This window comes from Nuphar pumila, chromosome 8 (genome assembly GCF_984573655.1).
Source record: "Nuphar pumila chromosome 8, dmNupPumi1.hap1.1, whole genome shotgun sequence".
Taxonomy (NCBI): Eukaryota; Viridiplantae; Streptophyta; class Magnoliopsida; order Nymphaeales; family Nymphaeaceae; genus Nuphar; species Nuphar pumila.
In genome coordinates this window covers 121,269,775-121,287,983 of record NC_143256.1, presented here as the reverse complement: position 1 = coordinate 121,287,983, position 18,209 = coordinate 121,269,775, and the positions used below count along the sequence as shown (strand labels likewise).

At 37.7% G+C, this 18,209-nt stretch overlaps 1 protein-coding gene across 1 annotated transcript; it reads right to left on the bottom strand.

Moving 5' to 3' along the window:
* LOC149830466 (serine/threonine-protein kinase D6PK-like) lies at window positions 1–8,810 on the bottom strand. The gene is made up of 3 exons (XM_090016528.1): window positions 7,880–8,810; window positions 7,314–7,831; window positions 1–4,512 (listed from the first exon to the last, which is right to left on the bottom strand). The coding sequence occupies exons 1-3, from the start codon at window positions 8,132–8,134 to the stop codon at window positions 3,621–3,623; spliced, it is 1,665 nt and encodes a 554-aa protein (XP_089872654.1). The 5' UTR covers window positions 8,135–8,810; the 3' UTR covers window positions 1–3,620.
* Between the last annotated feature and the right edge of the window lie 9,399 nt (window positions 8,811–18,209).

The window sequence follows — 18,209 nt, the reverse complement described above, 5'->3', positions numbered from 1 at the left end:
GAGGATTTTAGCGTATGTGGCCAACTCATCCCACATACACTTCAACTTGGTATAACAAACAACCACAAAATTTTCAAATTGTTTGTGATTGATAATTTTCTATTGAATTTGATAAATCCTTGGGGCATTTGATTGTGAGAATCGTTCCCGCAATTCTTTCTAGACATTTGATGTAGTTTCAATGTATATGATGCCTGCAGCGAGGTCTTTGAGCAGAGTTTTCAAGATCGATGATTATACCTTATTATTACATCATTGCCAAGAGGCAACCAACACGGGTGGCTCATCGGGCTTTGGAATAGACCCATCTATGAAACCCATTTTGTAGTGTTTTTGTAAATCCAAGCACGTAGATCACAGTTATATTCAAGAAAAAAAGACAAAAATCCATGAAAATAGTGGTTCACAATTAGCTCTCTATACATAAAGAGAGAGTAGGTGGTAGCTGCCTGCTATCAGTTTACCAGGATTTTGAAGATTTTTTTATGTTTTTTTTTCTTAAATCCGACCATATAGTTCTACATACTTGATTTTATAAGAATAGACTCCTAAATTGTCAGATTCTGCCATGTAGATAAGTTCTTATAAGGTTTAAAAATCGATGGTCCAAGATTTTGAATATTCAAGGCTTAAAAAGTAATATTTTTTTATCAAAAAACATGATACAAATGTCATTTTCTATCAAATTTACCATACTGAACACATTCATTGCATCCAACATCTTGTTATATAGTATTCCTCATGGTTCTTCTTCTACAATAATTTCAAAAGTAGTGCGATACACAGCAGGATTCTACATAGAGAAGTCTCCAATGAGAGGTTGGGAAACAAGACAAGTTCCAGGGTGGACTGAATGGTGCAAATAGTACGAGTTCGAAACATTCTTACTTGACGTGTTGTTTTGCAGTTGGGTAGCATTTTCATGGGACAACATGATTGATGACAGAAAAAAAACACCACAAAAAGACATTGCAGCTTTGGACAAGTCAAGGATGAAACACGTTCACACAATGATGGCAGCTGAAGAACAAATGTAGCTACATCGGGTGGTTTCTTCGCAATGCTCCCTATAGATCGTGCAATTCTGATATCATGTAGAAAAATAATATAAAAAAATACAGTAGATAAGAATGATTCTGATTTTTTTATTGATCTTTTACAAATTACAGAATATACACAGTGCAAAATAGAAGATAACGATAACAAGTCATCGACCTCTATCATATCCCTAACTCAAGGGATTCACAATGATCTCTCTTCTATTTTCTATTTGAATTAAGCAATTCGAAAATTGAAACTTACCTAAGTTAAAAAAAAAGAAATTGCATTTTTCTATTTATTACATCATAAATAAGAAACATAGCAAATGGTATAAATGTAACAAATCTAACAATAATCTTATTATGTTTAGGATTTAACCAAAGGTCAATCGATTAAATATTATGATGCATGATATAAATGAACAATTCTGGGAAACATATAGGAAACGTGATATCATATAGAAGAAAGTTGTTTGTGGTCTCTTCAAAAAGATTGTGGGCAGAATACATGAAAGAGATTTTTGGTGCACAACCCGAGAAGCAACTCTAAAGAAATGCTGGGAGTTCTTTCTGCATATAACTTTTTCATTTTTTTTTGATATTTACGTAGAGAAACCAAGCTGACTCTGCCTGTTGTACTTATCCCCAGGTAGTCGCCTCGCTTCAAACATAACTTTGATTCAAACAAAAGGCTTCAAACATAACTTTGAGCAATGTCAGAATCGGTATCAGCCCTGAATTGATTTTCCCAATTTTTAAACAGGAGATACACATGGCACAAAAAAATGAAAAAATAATTTAAACCATTTTAAAAAAATAAAAAATAAGCTGAATCAGCTTGGTTTCGTATTGATTTGTGGCTCATACGATACAAGTCGGCCGATTCAGGCCGAGTCGCAATGACACTGACAACATTGCTCGTGAGTTTGAAACCTGATGTGCACATCCTTCACGGTGGGCAAGGGAGACCTGAGGTTTTCACCAATGGAAGCCACAAACAAGGCATGTGTCAATTGATTGTAGCTTTCAGTGAACAAAAAAATGACCGGTTATCACCCACCCAAAAAGAAAAAATAAAGATGACCATGACATGAGATTGTTGCATTTTGTCCATGCTAATAACCGTGCCTTTGACAACATGTGATTCCATGTTATAAATGGCAATCTCTAATCTGTTACTGTAAGCACAACTGTTTTGTGTTGGTTTTAGATTGTCCAAGACACATGAAACATAACCATAGCTAAAGCGGGGGCCAACAGATGCACAAATAAACATATTTAGACAAACAGGAACGTAATTGTATTAGCCATTTCATTAAGGCTATGTTTGGGAGCGTTGAATCAGAGGTTGTGTTGTGGTTTCCGCCATGCTCTCGTACTCTTGCTGTTTGGGAACAGTGGCGTTGCTGAAACAATGTGTTGGGACTGGTGTTGGCAGGCCCAACACCACATTTCACCACCTTTCACGAGAGAACTTTTTGGCAACTCCATCTCTCAACATCACATTGCCAAAATGATATTTTGGCAACACACTGAAACTGTGTTTCCATCCTATTGCAAGGTCCCAAACATAGCTTAAGTTCATAAAGCCAGCAAGCTCTTCAGCAGAGAGAGAGAGAGAGAGAGAGAGAGAGAGAGAGAGAGAGAGAGAGAGAGAGAGAGAGAGAGAGAGAGACCTTTTAGGATGCACACTGGGAAGATAGGAATATCATATGCTTAAGCCACGTAAGGTTTAATGTTTAAACACTGTTTGAAAACAGTTTCTCAAGCAAACCAGGAGCAATCGTGCCATTGCCATTCTTTTCAAAAAACAGGATACCATTTGAATAAGGATGTCAATGGATCAGATGTTATCCCGAATTTGATTCCATTAACTGGATTTGGTAAACAAAATTAAATCCAATTAATAAACATAACCGGATTCAGCTTAGGATTTTACAACAGCATCCGATGTTCTCACTGAAAAGAAGAGTTAAAAGATCGGCTCTTTTCATGATATTTTCAAAATGTTGTGGTATTATGGTTCCTAGAACAGTTTGCTTCTATTGTAGAAGAGAGTTTGTGAGGCTGTATAAATGGGACAAATTACACAGTACTAAGACAACTAGAAAATCTAAGACCTATTTAGAGGATACAAACCATGTACACAAGTTGAATTAACAGAAATATTCAAACTATGGAAAACATATAACGTGCTCTTTCCCTTTTTCACTCTCCAGATCTTAAGAGAGAATCAGGATGATATAGCAGCCAAAAAAAGCAAAAAGCTGGACCAAAAGAAATTCCAAATGATCAGATTGGTAGTTATGATTAGTTGATTCATTACTTCTCCCTAGTTAGATTAATAAAACATTATTGGAAATGACAATAAAAATATTATGAGCAGCAGCAGAACATCTTAAACACAAGCTTTGATTTCAATTTTACAAGAGAGCAGTAGGCACACAAACGCTTCATCATTGTGGCCATCCAATTTACATTGAAATCAAACTTGGAATCAAGATTTCATCAATGAAAACCATCCGTATAAACATAGATGATCTCAAGGATGTCTGCAAATCCTTCAAAAGCAAAACCAATCTAAAAAAACTCAAAATCCAAGTAAGAACCTGATGACTTGTCTGAGTCAGTAACTTCCTTTTCAACTGAAGGCACTGGCATTGATGGGGCAGCTGCATTCTTAACAAAAGTTAGATCCACAGGCCTAGGAATCTCTGGAGGAGATGTGCTGCGAATGAGAGCCCAGTTAACACTCTCAAAGAATGCATGTTGCTTGATTTCTGTGGCCCCTCTCTTGTATGCTAACCTGTGTTCTGGATCTTTTACAAGCAAACCTCTAATCAAATCCTTAGCAGGAAAACTTACTGAAGGTGCATCTGGAAACTTAAGCGGCTGCCCGACAATGTTGAAGAGGGTAGCACGATTGCCTAGACCCTTGAAAGGAGTCTTTCCATGCAGTAATTCATACAAGAATATTCCAAATGTCCACCAGTCTACAGCACTACCATGGCCTTCACCTTTGATGATTTCAGGTGCAAGATATTCATGAGTTCCCACAAACGACATCGAGCGCGCACTGGTTGGCTCCACAATGAGCTCTGGAAGAGCAGCTGTATGGCTCAGGAATGCACCTTCATTTTTCAGCTTTCTAGTCTTAGTAGAGGAGAACAAGAGAGGTGCAAAGCAAGATGGTTGCAGACATGCTGGCTTCATGCTAGATGTTACTGTACAATCTGCCTCAGTACAGGATGGTTGAATGCAGTATGCAGGGATCTTCCTAGAGGTTTCAGCTCCTATATATGAAGACTTCACAAGAGTTGGACTTACATGGCACTTCAATGATAAATCAAAGTCTGAGAGCATGATATGGCCATCCTCTCTCACCAAGACATTTTCTGGTTTTAGATCCCGGTATACAACTCCCATCATGTGTAAATATTCAAGTGCAAGAAGAACTTCTGATGCATAGAACCTGAAAAATGTACACATGATTCAGAAGCAGTTTAATGATAGTTTACCAGTTACATTAATATACAAGCAATAAAACCAACATTTGTGATATCCACAAGTGGATATATTCTGTCAATTAAAATGGTTCAACTATACACATACGGCTCAGGAAATGGTAGGCACAAAGGAAATACATGAAGAATAGAAGGCACTCTTATGCAAACTGAACGCTATCAGAAAATGTGCTTAAAAGAAACCGAGACAAGAATGTATGACAATAAAGAAATGCATATATTTATGAAGACAATTACAGTTAACCAATCAAGTATGTTATTCCATGGCCTACAAGAAGAGGAGAAGAAAGGAATCATAAACAATGGCTAAAAACTATCCATCATTATTCTAGAAAATTGCTGACTTGTGAAAAAATTACTCATGGTCTAGGACTCTAGGAGGAACCACTGGAACAATATTTAGCCATGGATCACTATGCTGCCTGAAATCAGCAATTAGTTCAAGTATAGGGATTACGTATCTCAAATATCTGCAGACCCCTTTCTGCAGTACTAATGAAAGAAATCCAAAGAAAGGCACAGGAAAGAATGCATACTAAATCAGGTGCTGTTTGGATGATTCAGAAGATCCAAATCCAAAGGGATATGGTAATTGAGCAAGCTAGGTCAGTGTCAAGCTCAAAACAAACTATTTGATTGATTCATCTCCTGATACTGATAGGATAAATGTTTGACTACAACTAGAAGCTTTCACTATTTATGTAGGACAGCAGATTAGTTTGACCTTACAAGCTGAAGTGACTAAACAGAAGGAACATAAATACATACATGAAGATCAATGCCCTTCTTGGTTAGAAACATAATGAAGTCTCTATTTGTAGGCATATAATTTAGGGGAGCATTAATTTGAGTTAAGATCTCAGCTTGAAGAAACCTGCATATTCCAGAGTGAAGAATCTTAATGTTATATTCCAAACAACCATTTTTTTGAAAGGTTTTGTGTGATTAGCAATGTCATCAAAGCTCCTATCACTGCCAAGCGGCAATTTTGCCAACCAAGAAGTGGTATAATAGGTTACTCCAAACATCTGCTTTATCTGTACCAAATCAGCAATAAATGTTATACTGAAAATGTTTATGCTTGAATGATGCATTCGTGCACATGTTTCTTCAAGGGGTTTTTGCCGAAATTCCAATACACATCAACTTCTGCCATTCCCTGATTATCTATATGAAAGTTCTCCAAACACGCTGTCTACATGGGAAAATATATTTAGTGTATCCAAGCCAAGCCAAGCCATATGAGTTTCCTATGCACCAATCTCAATCATATAAAACAATGGCAAAAATTTGGTGTTTAACTTCTTATATTTTTTATACTTCATTTCACTATGCAGTGCTCTAATGGCACCTAACAGTTACGGAGTTACTCTTTCCAAGCTTCAGGCAATGGTTGGAGCATTGAAAACTTCAAAATATTTTGCATTTTTTCAGTAAAACCTATGGCATGCAAATCACGACTAAGTTCATTATAGTGAGGATATACTTTGCTTTCTAGATATTCCTGGTTAGTTCTTAACATGTTCACCAACTTCTTCATTTTGTAGCTGTTAGCCACTAACTTTTCTTTTTCCCGTTTGATTCAGAAATCAATGCCTAAATAATGCATTAGAATCTGATACCTTTTTTTTTCTTTTTCTTTCTTTGTTACTGGATTTCTGATAATCAGTCAAAAGTAGAACTCATTTGATAGGTTTTATATAATTCACAGGTCAAGTGCTTCCAGGTCCTATATAGTTGCAGGCCATCACTTTTATTACATCACTTATTTACAATGGACCTCACATTTTACCACTTTATCCTAACAATTTATTCTAAGCAAAATGCTTTATATTCTTTTCCTTCCCCCAAGCCTATGGGCCACGGACTGCTGAAGAGATATGTCTTTGCTTATATACCTAAGTAGCCCGACCTTTGGTGTTCGTAATTTAAGACTGTGCATCTAAATCTGAGTTTTATGGAGCTTGATTAATTAAAAGTATCTAAATACATACTTCAACTACATTTAGCTGGTATTTTCAATAACGTGAGGCATTTTGGGCATACAAACCCCATTTACTGGTAAAAGTCCATCCTATGGCATACGTATCACCAAAAATTGCCATTTTCCCATACTCAAACGATTGGGATACTTCTTGCAGATTCCAATGATTGGAGTATGCCACATTTCATTCCCTGCAATTCCTTTCTACTCATTAAGACAAAGTGCTACCCTATTCAAATGAAATGTAAGCCTAAAATACTCAACCATGACTCAGGAAAGCAAAACATCTATAAAAGCTCACGAATTCAAGAGGAACTTGGGCGTCCCTGCGTGAGTTAATCATAGAGAAGAATTTCTGCATTGCAACTGACCTATGTCTATTCAGGAAGGAATGCCATTTTTGTTTTAGCACTAGGTTCATGGTAAAACCAGAACTTGTAATTTCAATGAGAATGTTATAATGATGATTAAGCTTCCCCTTGAAGATATTTTATGTCACAGGTGCATAAATTGATCAGCTTGCACATTTATCTCATCTAATTGCAAAATAACAAATACTGAAAATGGTTTATGAAGAAACATGATAATGAGTTCAAATAACAGGATCTCTCCAAATCCTAGCAGTTATATTTAATTCTACAACAGAAACCATACCAAGAATACAGAATTAAAATTGCATAAGCTGTAATCCCTCCAAAAGGAAAGCCAACACTAATCAAGCAAAGGCACCATGATGGAAAATAAATCACCACAGGCAACAATTACCGTGCAGCATGTTCCGAAAAGCGTTTTCCGGGCTGCCGTTGCCGGAGCATATGAAGGTCGCCTCCGCTGCAGAACTCCATCGCCAAGCAAGAGAACTTGTCCGTCTCGAAATGGGCGTACAGAGTCGGCAAGAAGGGGTGGTCTAAAGACAAGAGGATCTCTCTTTCTGTCTGGGCCCTCAACCATTTCTTCTTGCTTGACAAAGATTCCTTGTCCATAACCTTCATTGCAAACAAGCAACTTGTTCCTCTCAATTCAGCCAAGTACACGCTTCCAATGTCTCCACAGCCGAGTTTCTTAAGCAGCCTAAAATGGCCCAAGCCCAATGGCCCATCCTTAGACTTCACATACTGAATCGCATCCCATCGGAGGTCATTACCCTTATGGGGCTTGTTCGGTGTGCCGATCGAGCTCGTATAGCTTCCTCTTATGCTCTCGGTGTCGCCGGACACGCTACTGCAATAGCTCGACGTGCTCAAACTGCTCTTTCCACTATCCATGGAGTCCACATGTGCAATCTTAGGGCTTTCTGCAGCTCTGCATTCACCCTTCTTCCCTTCAAAAACTGAACCATCACTAATCTTCAATCCATCACTCAGCTTACTACAGGTGCTGCTCTTCACACTGTTGGTACCAGCAGTGATGGTACTGCTAAGGCTGCTCTTACAGCTAAGGTCCATACTGCTCACACTGGAGCTCAGTGGGACACCAACATTAGGATCCCCACCCTTAAAGCTACCACCCTCAATAGAGGAAGTGCTCATGGATTGACAGAGAGAATCCATCTCTTCAACCACATCTTTGTCAATCACAGCTGCCATACTGTGCTAGTATTCTCCTCTGCACTTTCTTCAAATATACAGAACAGGATTTATACCCTCAGAAAAAAACCAGCTTGTGAAAACAGCAGGAACTCATTCAACACAGTCCGCGAGGGCTGCACTCATCTGGAGGGGGTGACTCGGAAATGTTATCAAGTTGACAGGATGTCACAAGTTAGAAACATGCAAACAGATATCTTTTGCCGCAAGGTTGAAGCTGGGTGTACTCCCTGATGAGCAAGAGGCGCCTGCCTGAGGTTTTACGCTAATAAACTCCTTGAATGAGATTGTTTTTCTCCGACTATCAGAGAAAAAAATCAACACAGGTCTGGAACAACCAATAGACTGGTAGGCCAGGCGACCCAAAAAAGTAACCTAAGTTGACAGGATGTCATGAGTTAGAAACATACAAGTGAATATCCTTTGCCACAAAGCCGAAGCTGAGTGTACCACCCCTGATGATCAAGGAAGTCAATAAGTTTTTATGCTAATAAACTCGGCGAATGCGGCTGTTTTTATTCGATTATCTAAAAAAAAAAACTTTCAACACAGGTCTGGAACAACCAACAATGTGCATTGCATTCCTGCACTTAGAGGCACCAAGAATCCACATTCAAGGTTGGTACCTGTTCTTAGTCCTTTAGTCAAAGAATAAAACAAGATGACCAAGAATCAGACCGACCCATCTCAGCTTTTTGGTGAAAAGGAGTAAAAAAAGGAAGCAAAAATAAGGGAATATAGTCATTGGGACATACTCAAAACTCGAAAGCAGGCAGCCTCAGAAACACTTTCACAAAAAGAGAAAATGGGAGAATTGGGCTCCCCACAAATTTGTTTTTTTTGGGTTTTCGGCGTTGTGAATGGACTAGTCTCAAAGCACAATAACATGGGGAGAGCAACAAACCAACAAAGCGTTCGAACTTTTGAACGCTCTCGAGTCTCAAGAAGAGACACGTTCAGTCAAAACGTCAAATCTAATGAAGCTGACATTAAATTGCAAAAGTAAGGCATGCGGTTTCAAATTCAAAAAGAGCATGAGTCTCCTTCCTCTGTGCGTAATCAGAGAGAGACAGAGAGAGGATTGAAGATGGTATTGGGGTTTGAGTCATTTTAATTTTTTTGGTATTTTTTGACCTCCTCTTTCTCAGAGATCACAGGATTCACAGCGAACAATAAGACAGGCAGCCTCGGGAGTAACACAGTGCGAGCGGACAGCTGCACACACTCGCAAGCAGGTGGTTTTACAATAATTTTCTCTCTCCTCTTTCTAATCCGCTTTCTCTCTCTACTTTGGATGCATTGAATAGAATCTAGGCCACAGCTAAGTAGACTCCTGGCTGCCTCAAGTTACGAAGTTGGCTGTAGCTAATAAGAACGCGTCAGTTGCACTGGAGGGTGAATCAGGTGCATAGTGATTGCACATTTTTAGTGTGCTGCTACACCTGATTCCCGAACATGAATGGGATGTATGGTGTAGAGAGGGAAGATCAGGTGCAATGTGATTGCACACCTTTTAGTGTGCCGCACCACTTGATCAGATGGATGGTAATCAGGTGCAGGAAGACACTAAGTGTAATATAGGAAAAACTTTTAAATGCAAAATCGAGGGTATTTACATAAATTTAGTTCTGAGACTGATCCAAACCAATCAATGGCGGGCTAGATTTGTGTTAATGATTCAGACTTGAGAATAGAATGCAGAGCGTTATATACTCCAGAAAGTGATCCAAACAAAATTTTGAATCGACAGGTTCAATACGCTTTTACGGTTTTGAATGAGAACGGATACGATCCAGCCCGAGAAATTCAGTTTGAAGCAGAGTCGAAACTGTACCGAATCCAGATAATCCATTTGAACTGGATTCAGATTTACTGTTACTCCAGAAAATACGTTTACGATAAACAGATCAGTTGTGTTCACGGGTTTGGACTTGGATCCAAACATCCGAAGCTCAAAAGGGCATTTACGAAAGAAATTTCAAAAGTAGAGGTATTTTGAAAAGTAATTGAAAATAATTGAAGGAAATAATAAAGTCATTTCTCCCTAATGGGACCCTTGCAAGGTGCCACATAGTGACCTCCTCCTCTCTCTCTCTCTTGGGAAGGTCGACATTCGACCCTCCCCTTTTTCTCTCCTCTTCCTTGGATAGACACCCAACCCTCTCTCTTATCCCTCTCTTTTTTTTTTTCCTCCGTTTCCCCCTCATCTCTCTCATTCCTTCTTCCTTTCACGAGCTGGCTAGCTCCATTGCCGGACGATTCCAACGCTGACCACACCGCGCATGATCGCCACCACATGTTGGGGAGCTACAGTGGACGACAATTGAACCTGCTTACTCGTTGAGTCTCTCTCTTTCTCTCTCACTTGCTAGAAAACTATTGTAACATTGCCGCCCGACTGAGGCAGTTACGAGAAGAGGAAGAGCCGCTTGGGCGATTATGAGAAAAGGGGAACATTACCCCTCTCTCTCTCCCGCAAAAATGGAAAGTGGGAGAGGGAAGGGGAGAAATACCTCCCCCGATTATGAAAGGAGAGGGGTGAGGGGGTAACAATTACCCTTACCCATGGCTATAAAAGCCACAGGTTCCCCTCTTCCTTCCTCTATCTCTTTTGGTAGAAGCAAACTCTAAGAGAGAGAGAGAGAGAGGTTCAGAGAGAGAGAGAAGGAAATGAGAAGGCACAATGACAGCTAAGGATGTCACTGTCGGCCAGATAAGTACTCATTCTCTTTCCTCTCATTTTCTTTTCAAAGCAGAAGACGCCGACAATCGCATGATTGCCGACGAGTTTCAAAGGCACAGGAACAAGGAGAACCCTGTCCTTGCTGCTCATATGGGTGGTGAAATAGATGGGGGTTTCTCTCTCTTATCACTAACGACAATCAGTAGGTTGCCGATAACAAAAAAAAATGGAAAAACAACGGGGGGGGAACCCTACCGCATGCTGTCTGCAGTGAGGAGGCGCAGAAGGTCAGACCCTCTGCCCTCACCATCGGCTAGTGCCAATGGCTTGAAAAAAAATACAGACCGTAGGAGAGGCAAACTCGGTCTGCATAGACTGAGTCAACTATGTCACTCAGTCTGGGCATGACCCGGACTTAGCCGAGTCAAGGGATGACCAAGGTGACTCTGTCTGGGCATGCCCAAACCGAGTCAACAGCAGAAAAAAGTTGTTAATGGGGACACACCGAGTCAGGCCTATAGAATAACAGACCATCTTAGTCTGAACAAACTGAGTTGGGTCTAAGTGGTGTAAAAGACTGTCTCGGTCTAAATAGACTGAGTCAGGTTTGATAGTTTTAGTAGACCATCTCGGTCTGAACAGACCCAATTAGGTCTATTTTCTTAGCAGACCCGCTCAATTTAGAAAGATCGAGTCGGGTCTGATTTTGGAGGACGAACGCGGTCCAGATCGAGTCGTGTCTGCTGTGGGCAGACCTACTCTGTTTAGATCGAGTCAAGCCCACAGTTGGGTTAGACCAACTCGGTCTAGACTGAGTTGGCTGAGTTTTTAGAATATATATATATATATCGATCAATGGAATTAGATGAGTACATAGAGCAGAGTGAAAATCGAGATGGCAAAGACTTCGATTTTTCAATACGAACTGGAACAAGGTTTGGATCCAAACTTAAATCAGATCGTGTATACCTAAAGTGGATCCAAAACTAATTGGATCTAGTTGGGTTTAATCCAAGTCTTCTTCATCGCTGATGCCAAACTTATGTCAAACCATCACGTAAAGGTATGGATCGAGTATATTGAATCCAAGATCAAATCAGAGTTGCAGTTGAAAAAATGAAACTTATATGATTCGCTTTGGAATAAGAGTGAATCTGGATCTAAAATTTAATTAAAAGTTGAATTATAGTGAATACGAATTAAATATGGTGTAAAGATGTAATATAAAAACAAAATAAATTAGAGAAAGTACATGAAACTAGGGGTGGTCAAAAAGTAAAAAAAAACATTTTGCCCTCAGTATGCCCGATTAGTAAATAAGATATAACTTGGTACCCCAATGTCAGATTCAAGTGTTTTTTGGATCCTTGGATTCTCCTCTTCAAGTAAGATCCATTAGAAGGGGATGTGATGACAAACCCTGAAAGAACAGAGTCAGAGTTTGGCATTAAAGCTCAGGGGTATTTTCAAAGTTTTCACAAAGACGGGACTTTAAATGATAATACAAGATATTCGTTTATTTTAGATCAAAACTTGCAAAAAGGCTAAGGTTATTCCTTAGAATTAAAATTTAAGCATTCTAGGTAAGTGAACATTTGAAAAGTCTTCTTTAGTTAAATAAAATACATGTTGATTAGTTTAGGCATCTTGCGATATGATTCAATGTATTTTAAGTATACTAGTTATATTTTATCATGAATAGAACAACTGTTTAGCATGCTTAGGAATATATAATCATGATATTATGTATGATGCTTAAATGAGATGATATATGCTACATGTTTCTTGCTTTATGACATGATTTAAATTATGAATATATCTTATATAAAGAAAATCATGACATTATTGCATGTAAACGATTGATGTATGATGTTGAGAATTGAGTGTAGTATTCCAGAGTTTTGGGATAGGATCTATTATGAAAATATCATGCTTATTTATGCCTTGAGAGGGGCATTATAAGTGTTATAATTTAATAAGTTGACTCTGTGGTGGGTTGTTATTCTTAAATATATGACACGTGAATACATGTTAACTGTAGTTAGTGGACATACATTGATAATTATATAAAGCACTAACTTTAAGAAATGAAGTTTAAAAGAATAATGTGCATATGATAACCACAAAGAGCATAATAGAGAACTTTATTAGGAGGTATGGTCTAAGGAACTATTTAGGTGTGTACCTCGTGTATACTTTATGAATTTCTCAAACATTCTTAAGTGACCCTTAGTGGTTAAAACATTGCCTACTAGATACATATAAAATGAAGTATGAACCACAAAACCTTGGGGGGCAAGTATAGCTTCTCGACACCTTATGGGCATGTATAGCTCCTTGAGTACCTTAGGGGCAGGTATAGCCGCCCAAGCTCTTTGGCTAGTTATCGATGAGCACTTTGTGGCTCTCGGCTTGCAACCAACGAGCAGTTGCAACACCTATGTCCATAATATGGGTCAGTTTGTTGCTTGTGGTTTATATGTCTGGCCAACACTGTAAACTCTGAGTTGCTACGCTAAAAAAGGCTACGTTTGAAATAGTCGACTAGAGTAAATTATGAATTTACGCATAATGATAGAGATACGATAAAAATAGGTAACAATTAATAAATAACATATGTGCTTAGTTAACAAACTAAACTAAGACTATAAGCTTATAGCTCACTACAGTTGCAACGGTAGTGTTTATTTATAAATGAAAACTTACCAAGTTGTAGACTCACCTCCTCTCTTGATTGCAACTGTAGGTTCAGGAACTGCTGCTAACAGGAGGAATTAGTTCAGGACTTTGACTCAGTTGCCACTAGACTTTTCCATATTTTAAGTATATTTCATTTTTATATTTCTGTTTATTCTGCTTATGTAATTGAAAAAATTTATTTGGATGAAAATAGTTATTATTAATGGATGTATGGACTTTCAATTATTATGAAAAAAAATTGGCATGGTTTTGAGGTTATTTTGGTTATTTTCTTTTAAGAACTAACGTCCATAAACTTGGGCTTGAGAGGCCCCGGTTTGGGTCATTACAACCATACTTCATTAATCTGAAGACTCTCCATTTTTGACAAACCCTGCTTATCTGATCCGACGTCTATCTCGCTCACTCTCCAGTGATCTCTACTCAAAGGAATGGCTTCAGTGGGGGATTGATTTTTGGGTGCTAGTACAAGGTTTATCTATTGCAGAGGAATGCAGTCCTCGACATGAAGAAGAGTCTCTAAAAGGCCTTCGATTATCTTTAGCAGTTCTGATCATCCCTCTTTGTTTTCTCTCTTAGCTGGAAGGAAGTCAAGTTGCATTTCAACTCCAGATTTGTCCCCATCAAGGTTCAATTTTATGAACTTCTGAAGCAAAAGAAGAATACCCCTCTTCCTCCCGGAGAGGCCATCATTGGTAATTTCAAGCCTTTGACTTCTTTGAATCTGATGACGGCTTTGGCGGCTATGGAGCTGAAGTGTAAAAACCTTAAGGTGAAGCTAAGTCAACGGTTGATGATGCCTTCATCTGTTGCGAAGACAATGAGGTGGAACCCCTATGGAATTGAAATTGCTTTACAAGAAAATGGATGTGTGCGGGCTCACAAAGTTTATGGTTGAACATGAGTCCACTACCAAAAGATGCTCCATTGAGGACCTCGTCACAACTTTGTAGGAAGAGATCTGGCTAAGTTGGTGCTTGATTTCAAGGATGAGTACTATTCGACTAAAGTCAAGCAACAAAGGATGTTGTCGTTGTGGACTCCGCTTCTCATCGTGGTTTTGATAGCCTTCAGGTGCCTCTTGGTAAACTAAAGCAAAAAATCAGCATCTCTGTGAAGGACAAAGCTAAGAGGTTCACATCCAAATGGGGCGATAGACTGGCTAAGCACCCAGATGAGGATGAGATGGCACTCTGCCATGCTACTATTGGCTATCTAAAAATTTTTGTTGCGTAATGCAACATCCTCAATGTTGATGCAAAGGAGTTGTATGAAATCCTTGTTTCTGCACTTTGGTACACGGGTGCTAGAAATCTCTGCCACAAAAAAAGTTAGGCTCTTCGATAGAATGCTAGATACACCAGGCCGTCATTGCCACCCTTGAGTTATTTTTGTCACCACCTCGTTAGCTGTGTTGATCAAGGAACACATTTCTATAGAGGTATAATTCTTGAATCCTTATCAGGGCTTGGGGTATAATACCCCTATGTTCATCAGGTTTTTAATTATGCACGAGATACATAAATAGCTTCCTTTAGATGAATTCAGAACTCGAGAATAGTTCTTTGGGTTCGTATATATTAAGAATAATTTATTAAACTAACTGGAGATGAGACATGGCAGACATTGATATAAATTATAATTATAGAATCAATTAATCGAAAACGAAATAAAAGTGCTTTGTTTTGCAGATTGAACTTAAAAATAAAAGATAAAATCAGTATATTATTAAATTAGTTGCAAGTAATGATGAACATTTAAGTATATGTTGTGTGAGTGTATGCCGACGAGGCATACACAATTAATGTTTATAATGTGTGTATGTGGTATATGTGTAGGCAAGAGCAACATACGTATATACATTTGATTGTGGTTCGTGTGTATGATATGTAGCATATGCATGAATGTGAAATGTAATACGTACATATACAAGTTTAGTATATGTACTTATATTACAACTATGGTTCATACATCGCTTACGAACCTATGAATTGTATTTTGTGATGTGCGCATATACAAGAATGACATATGTGCGATTGTTTACTATGATGCATATGTGTGCAAGTAAAACATATGTATAAATGCTTGATGTAATGGATACCTATGCATTTATACAAATGTTTTGTCTGATGTAGCGAGTGTGTATGCAATTGTGCACATGTATAATTATATAATTATGATGAGTATGTATACAATAATATATATGTATGAATTAATATATGATGCATGTGCATATATTCTATTGGCATACGTATGCATATTTTAATACGTGAATTGTTTGTTTGGGTTTTGAGATAGAATGTATGTTGCATACATTAAAAATTAAATTATATATAATTGTTTGCATGCATTAGAAGATAACTACGTATAATTGATTGCGCAGGGATGGGTGAAATAAAAATTAAATAATTGTATGCAATGTGTAGGATAATGTATGAATTAAGACATAATGTATGGATGCATACATTAGAAATTAACTGCATAGGATTGTTTACATGCATTAGAAGGTATCTGTATAGGACTGTTTACATGCGTTAGAAATGATTGATTTGAATGCGAAGATATCACAATTCATATTAATTTGTAAAATATACACTTTCAAATGCAGAAATGATGACTATCAACTCATATGATTGTTTCAAATGCAAGGCTTGCTATTCATATTTTAAAACTTCCACGTAGGATAAATATGTTTGAATTGTGATGTCATGATTAAATTTGTTGAATTGATGGGTATTGACCCAATGTATTCATTCAATGTTAAAATTTTATAATTTATGTTTTAATTAAAATTCTGGCAATGTGATATGCATGAATTGCATTATTGAATAACATGATAATTATGTGTATTGACTTAAGCACAACTGTTGATTTCATAATGCCTAGCATGTGTGTTTACTTGATAAATGTCATGTATTAAGACAAAGTTCTTAAAAAATAAAAAAAAGTTACACTTAATAGTAAAGTTTGAAAGATAGAGCGACATTGACTTATACTATTGAAATCGAACAAGTGGGTTAAATGTGAACCTGCGTTACACCGATCTCGTGAAAAATTATGAACATAGCCATAAGTCATTCCCGATAAATTATGAACGTAGCCGCTAGCCATTCTGGCAAATGAGGGTCAAATGTGAACCGTACCCCCTACCACTACGGTCTAAGAGAACCTTTCGCTTTGATACACATGTGGAGTTTGAGCTACAACTGTACGTTTACAATCGTGCACTACAATTTTTTTTAGTTTGAGGGATGACATGTCTCATACTTTGGTGTCAGTCTCTTGTACTTTCTGAGGTTACATATAAAAAATATAAATTGACTAAATGAATACCCTCTTACGAGTTTGAGTGTTTATAGTCGATCAAGAGTGATGCCCTAGGTTAACAAGATGAAATTAATATGAAATGGTTGCAAGCATAACATGTAAAGTGAAAGAAATATAATTAAAAGATAAAGAAAATGTGATCATCCATAATAAGTTATGATTGCATGTTTAAATTTTGTTCTATATATAAATGCATATTGAATTTAATGTAAGCATGATTGTATGCTTGAATTTTATATGAGCGTAAACGTATGCTAAATTGAGTGATATTATGATTGCATGTTTCAATTCATTAATTGTATGAATGCATGTTTGAATGAGATATATTACATACTTGTAGGCTTGATTGATTATGCGTAAGAGCAAGCACATGTTACTGGTAAGCATTAGTTGTTTGATATGCATGTATTAAAGTCTACATATATTGTGTGCTTGATCTATGCATAAAATATGTATAGAGTTTGTGTAAATCAAGTATATTGATATACATGACTTGTGTTGAGACATATTGCATTCATAGTTATGTATGAAAGTACGTAACCTATTATGGTTTTTATAATTATTTGTTTGACATTCTAAAGACCTAGTAATAACAACAACAACAACAACAACTACGCCTTCATCCCAAAACAATTGGGGTCAGCGATATGAACCAAAAAAGAAATTCATTTTGGGTCTTCCACATGAATCCTTTTCCTCCAATCATTTCTATCCAACGCCATGTCCTCGGTGAGGTTCAAAGCATTCATATCCTTTCCTATCATCTCCATCCAAGTCTTCCTAGGCCTACCCCGACCTCTTTTAACTAATATATTTTCCCATTTCTCCAACCTTCTAATTGGAGCATCATTAGGCCTTCGCCGAATATGTCCAAACCACCGTAAACGATTCTCTCGCATCTTATTTTCAATGGGTGCAACACCTACCTTCTTACGTATCTCTTCGTTCCGAATCTTATCTTTTATTGTATTTCCACACATCCATCTAAGCATCCGCATCTCAGCTACACTCATTTTTTGAATATGATGTCTCTTGGCAGCCCAACATTCCGTACCATATAGTAAAGCGGGTCTAATAGTCGTCCTATAAAACTTTCCCTTCAACCGCAATGGCATTCTACGATCGCACAGCACTCCAGTAGCACTTTTCCATTTCATCCACCCAACCTTTATCCTATGATTTACATCTCCATCAATTTCTCCATACTTTTGAATGATGGATCCCAAATATTTGAAATAATCATTCACCGGTATATCTTGCTCAACAAGCTTCACTACACTCCCATCACTACTTCGTTGCTTACTAAACCGACATTCCATATATTCAGTCTTACTCTTACTCAACTTAAAACCTCTAGCTTCCAAT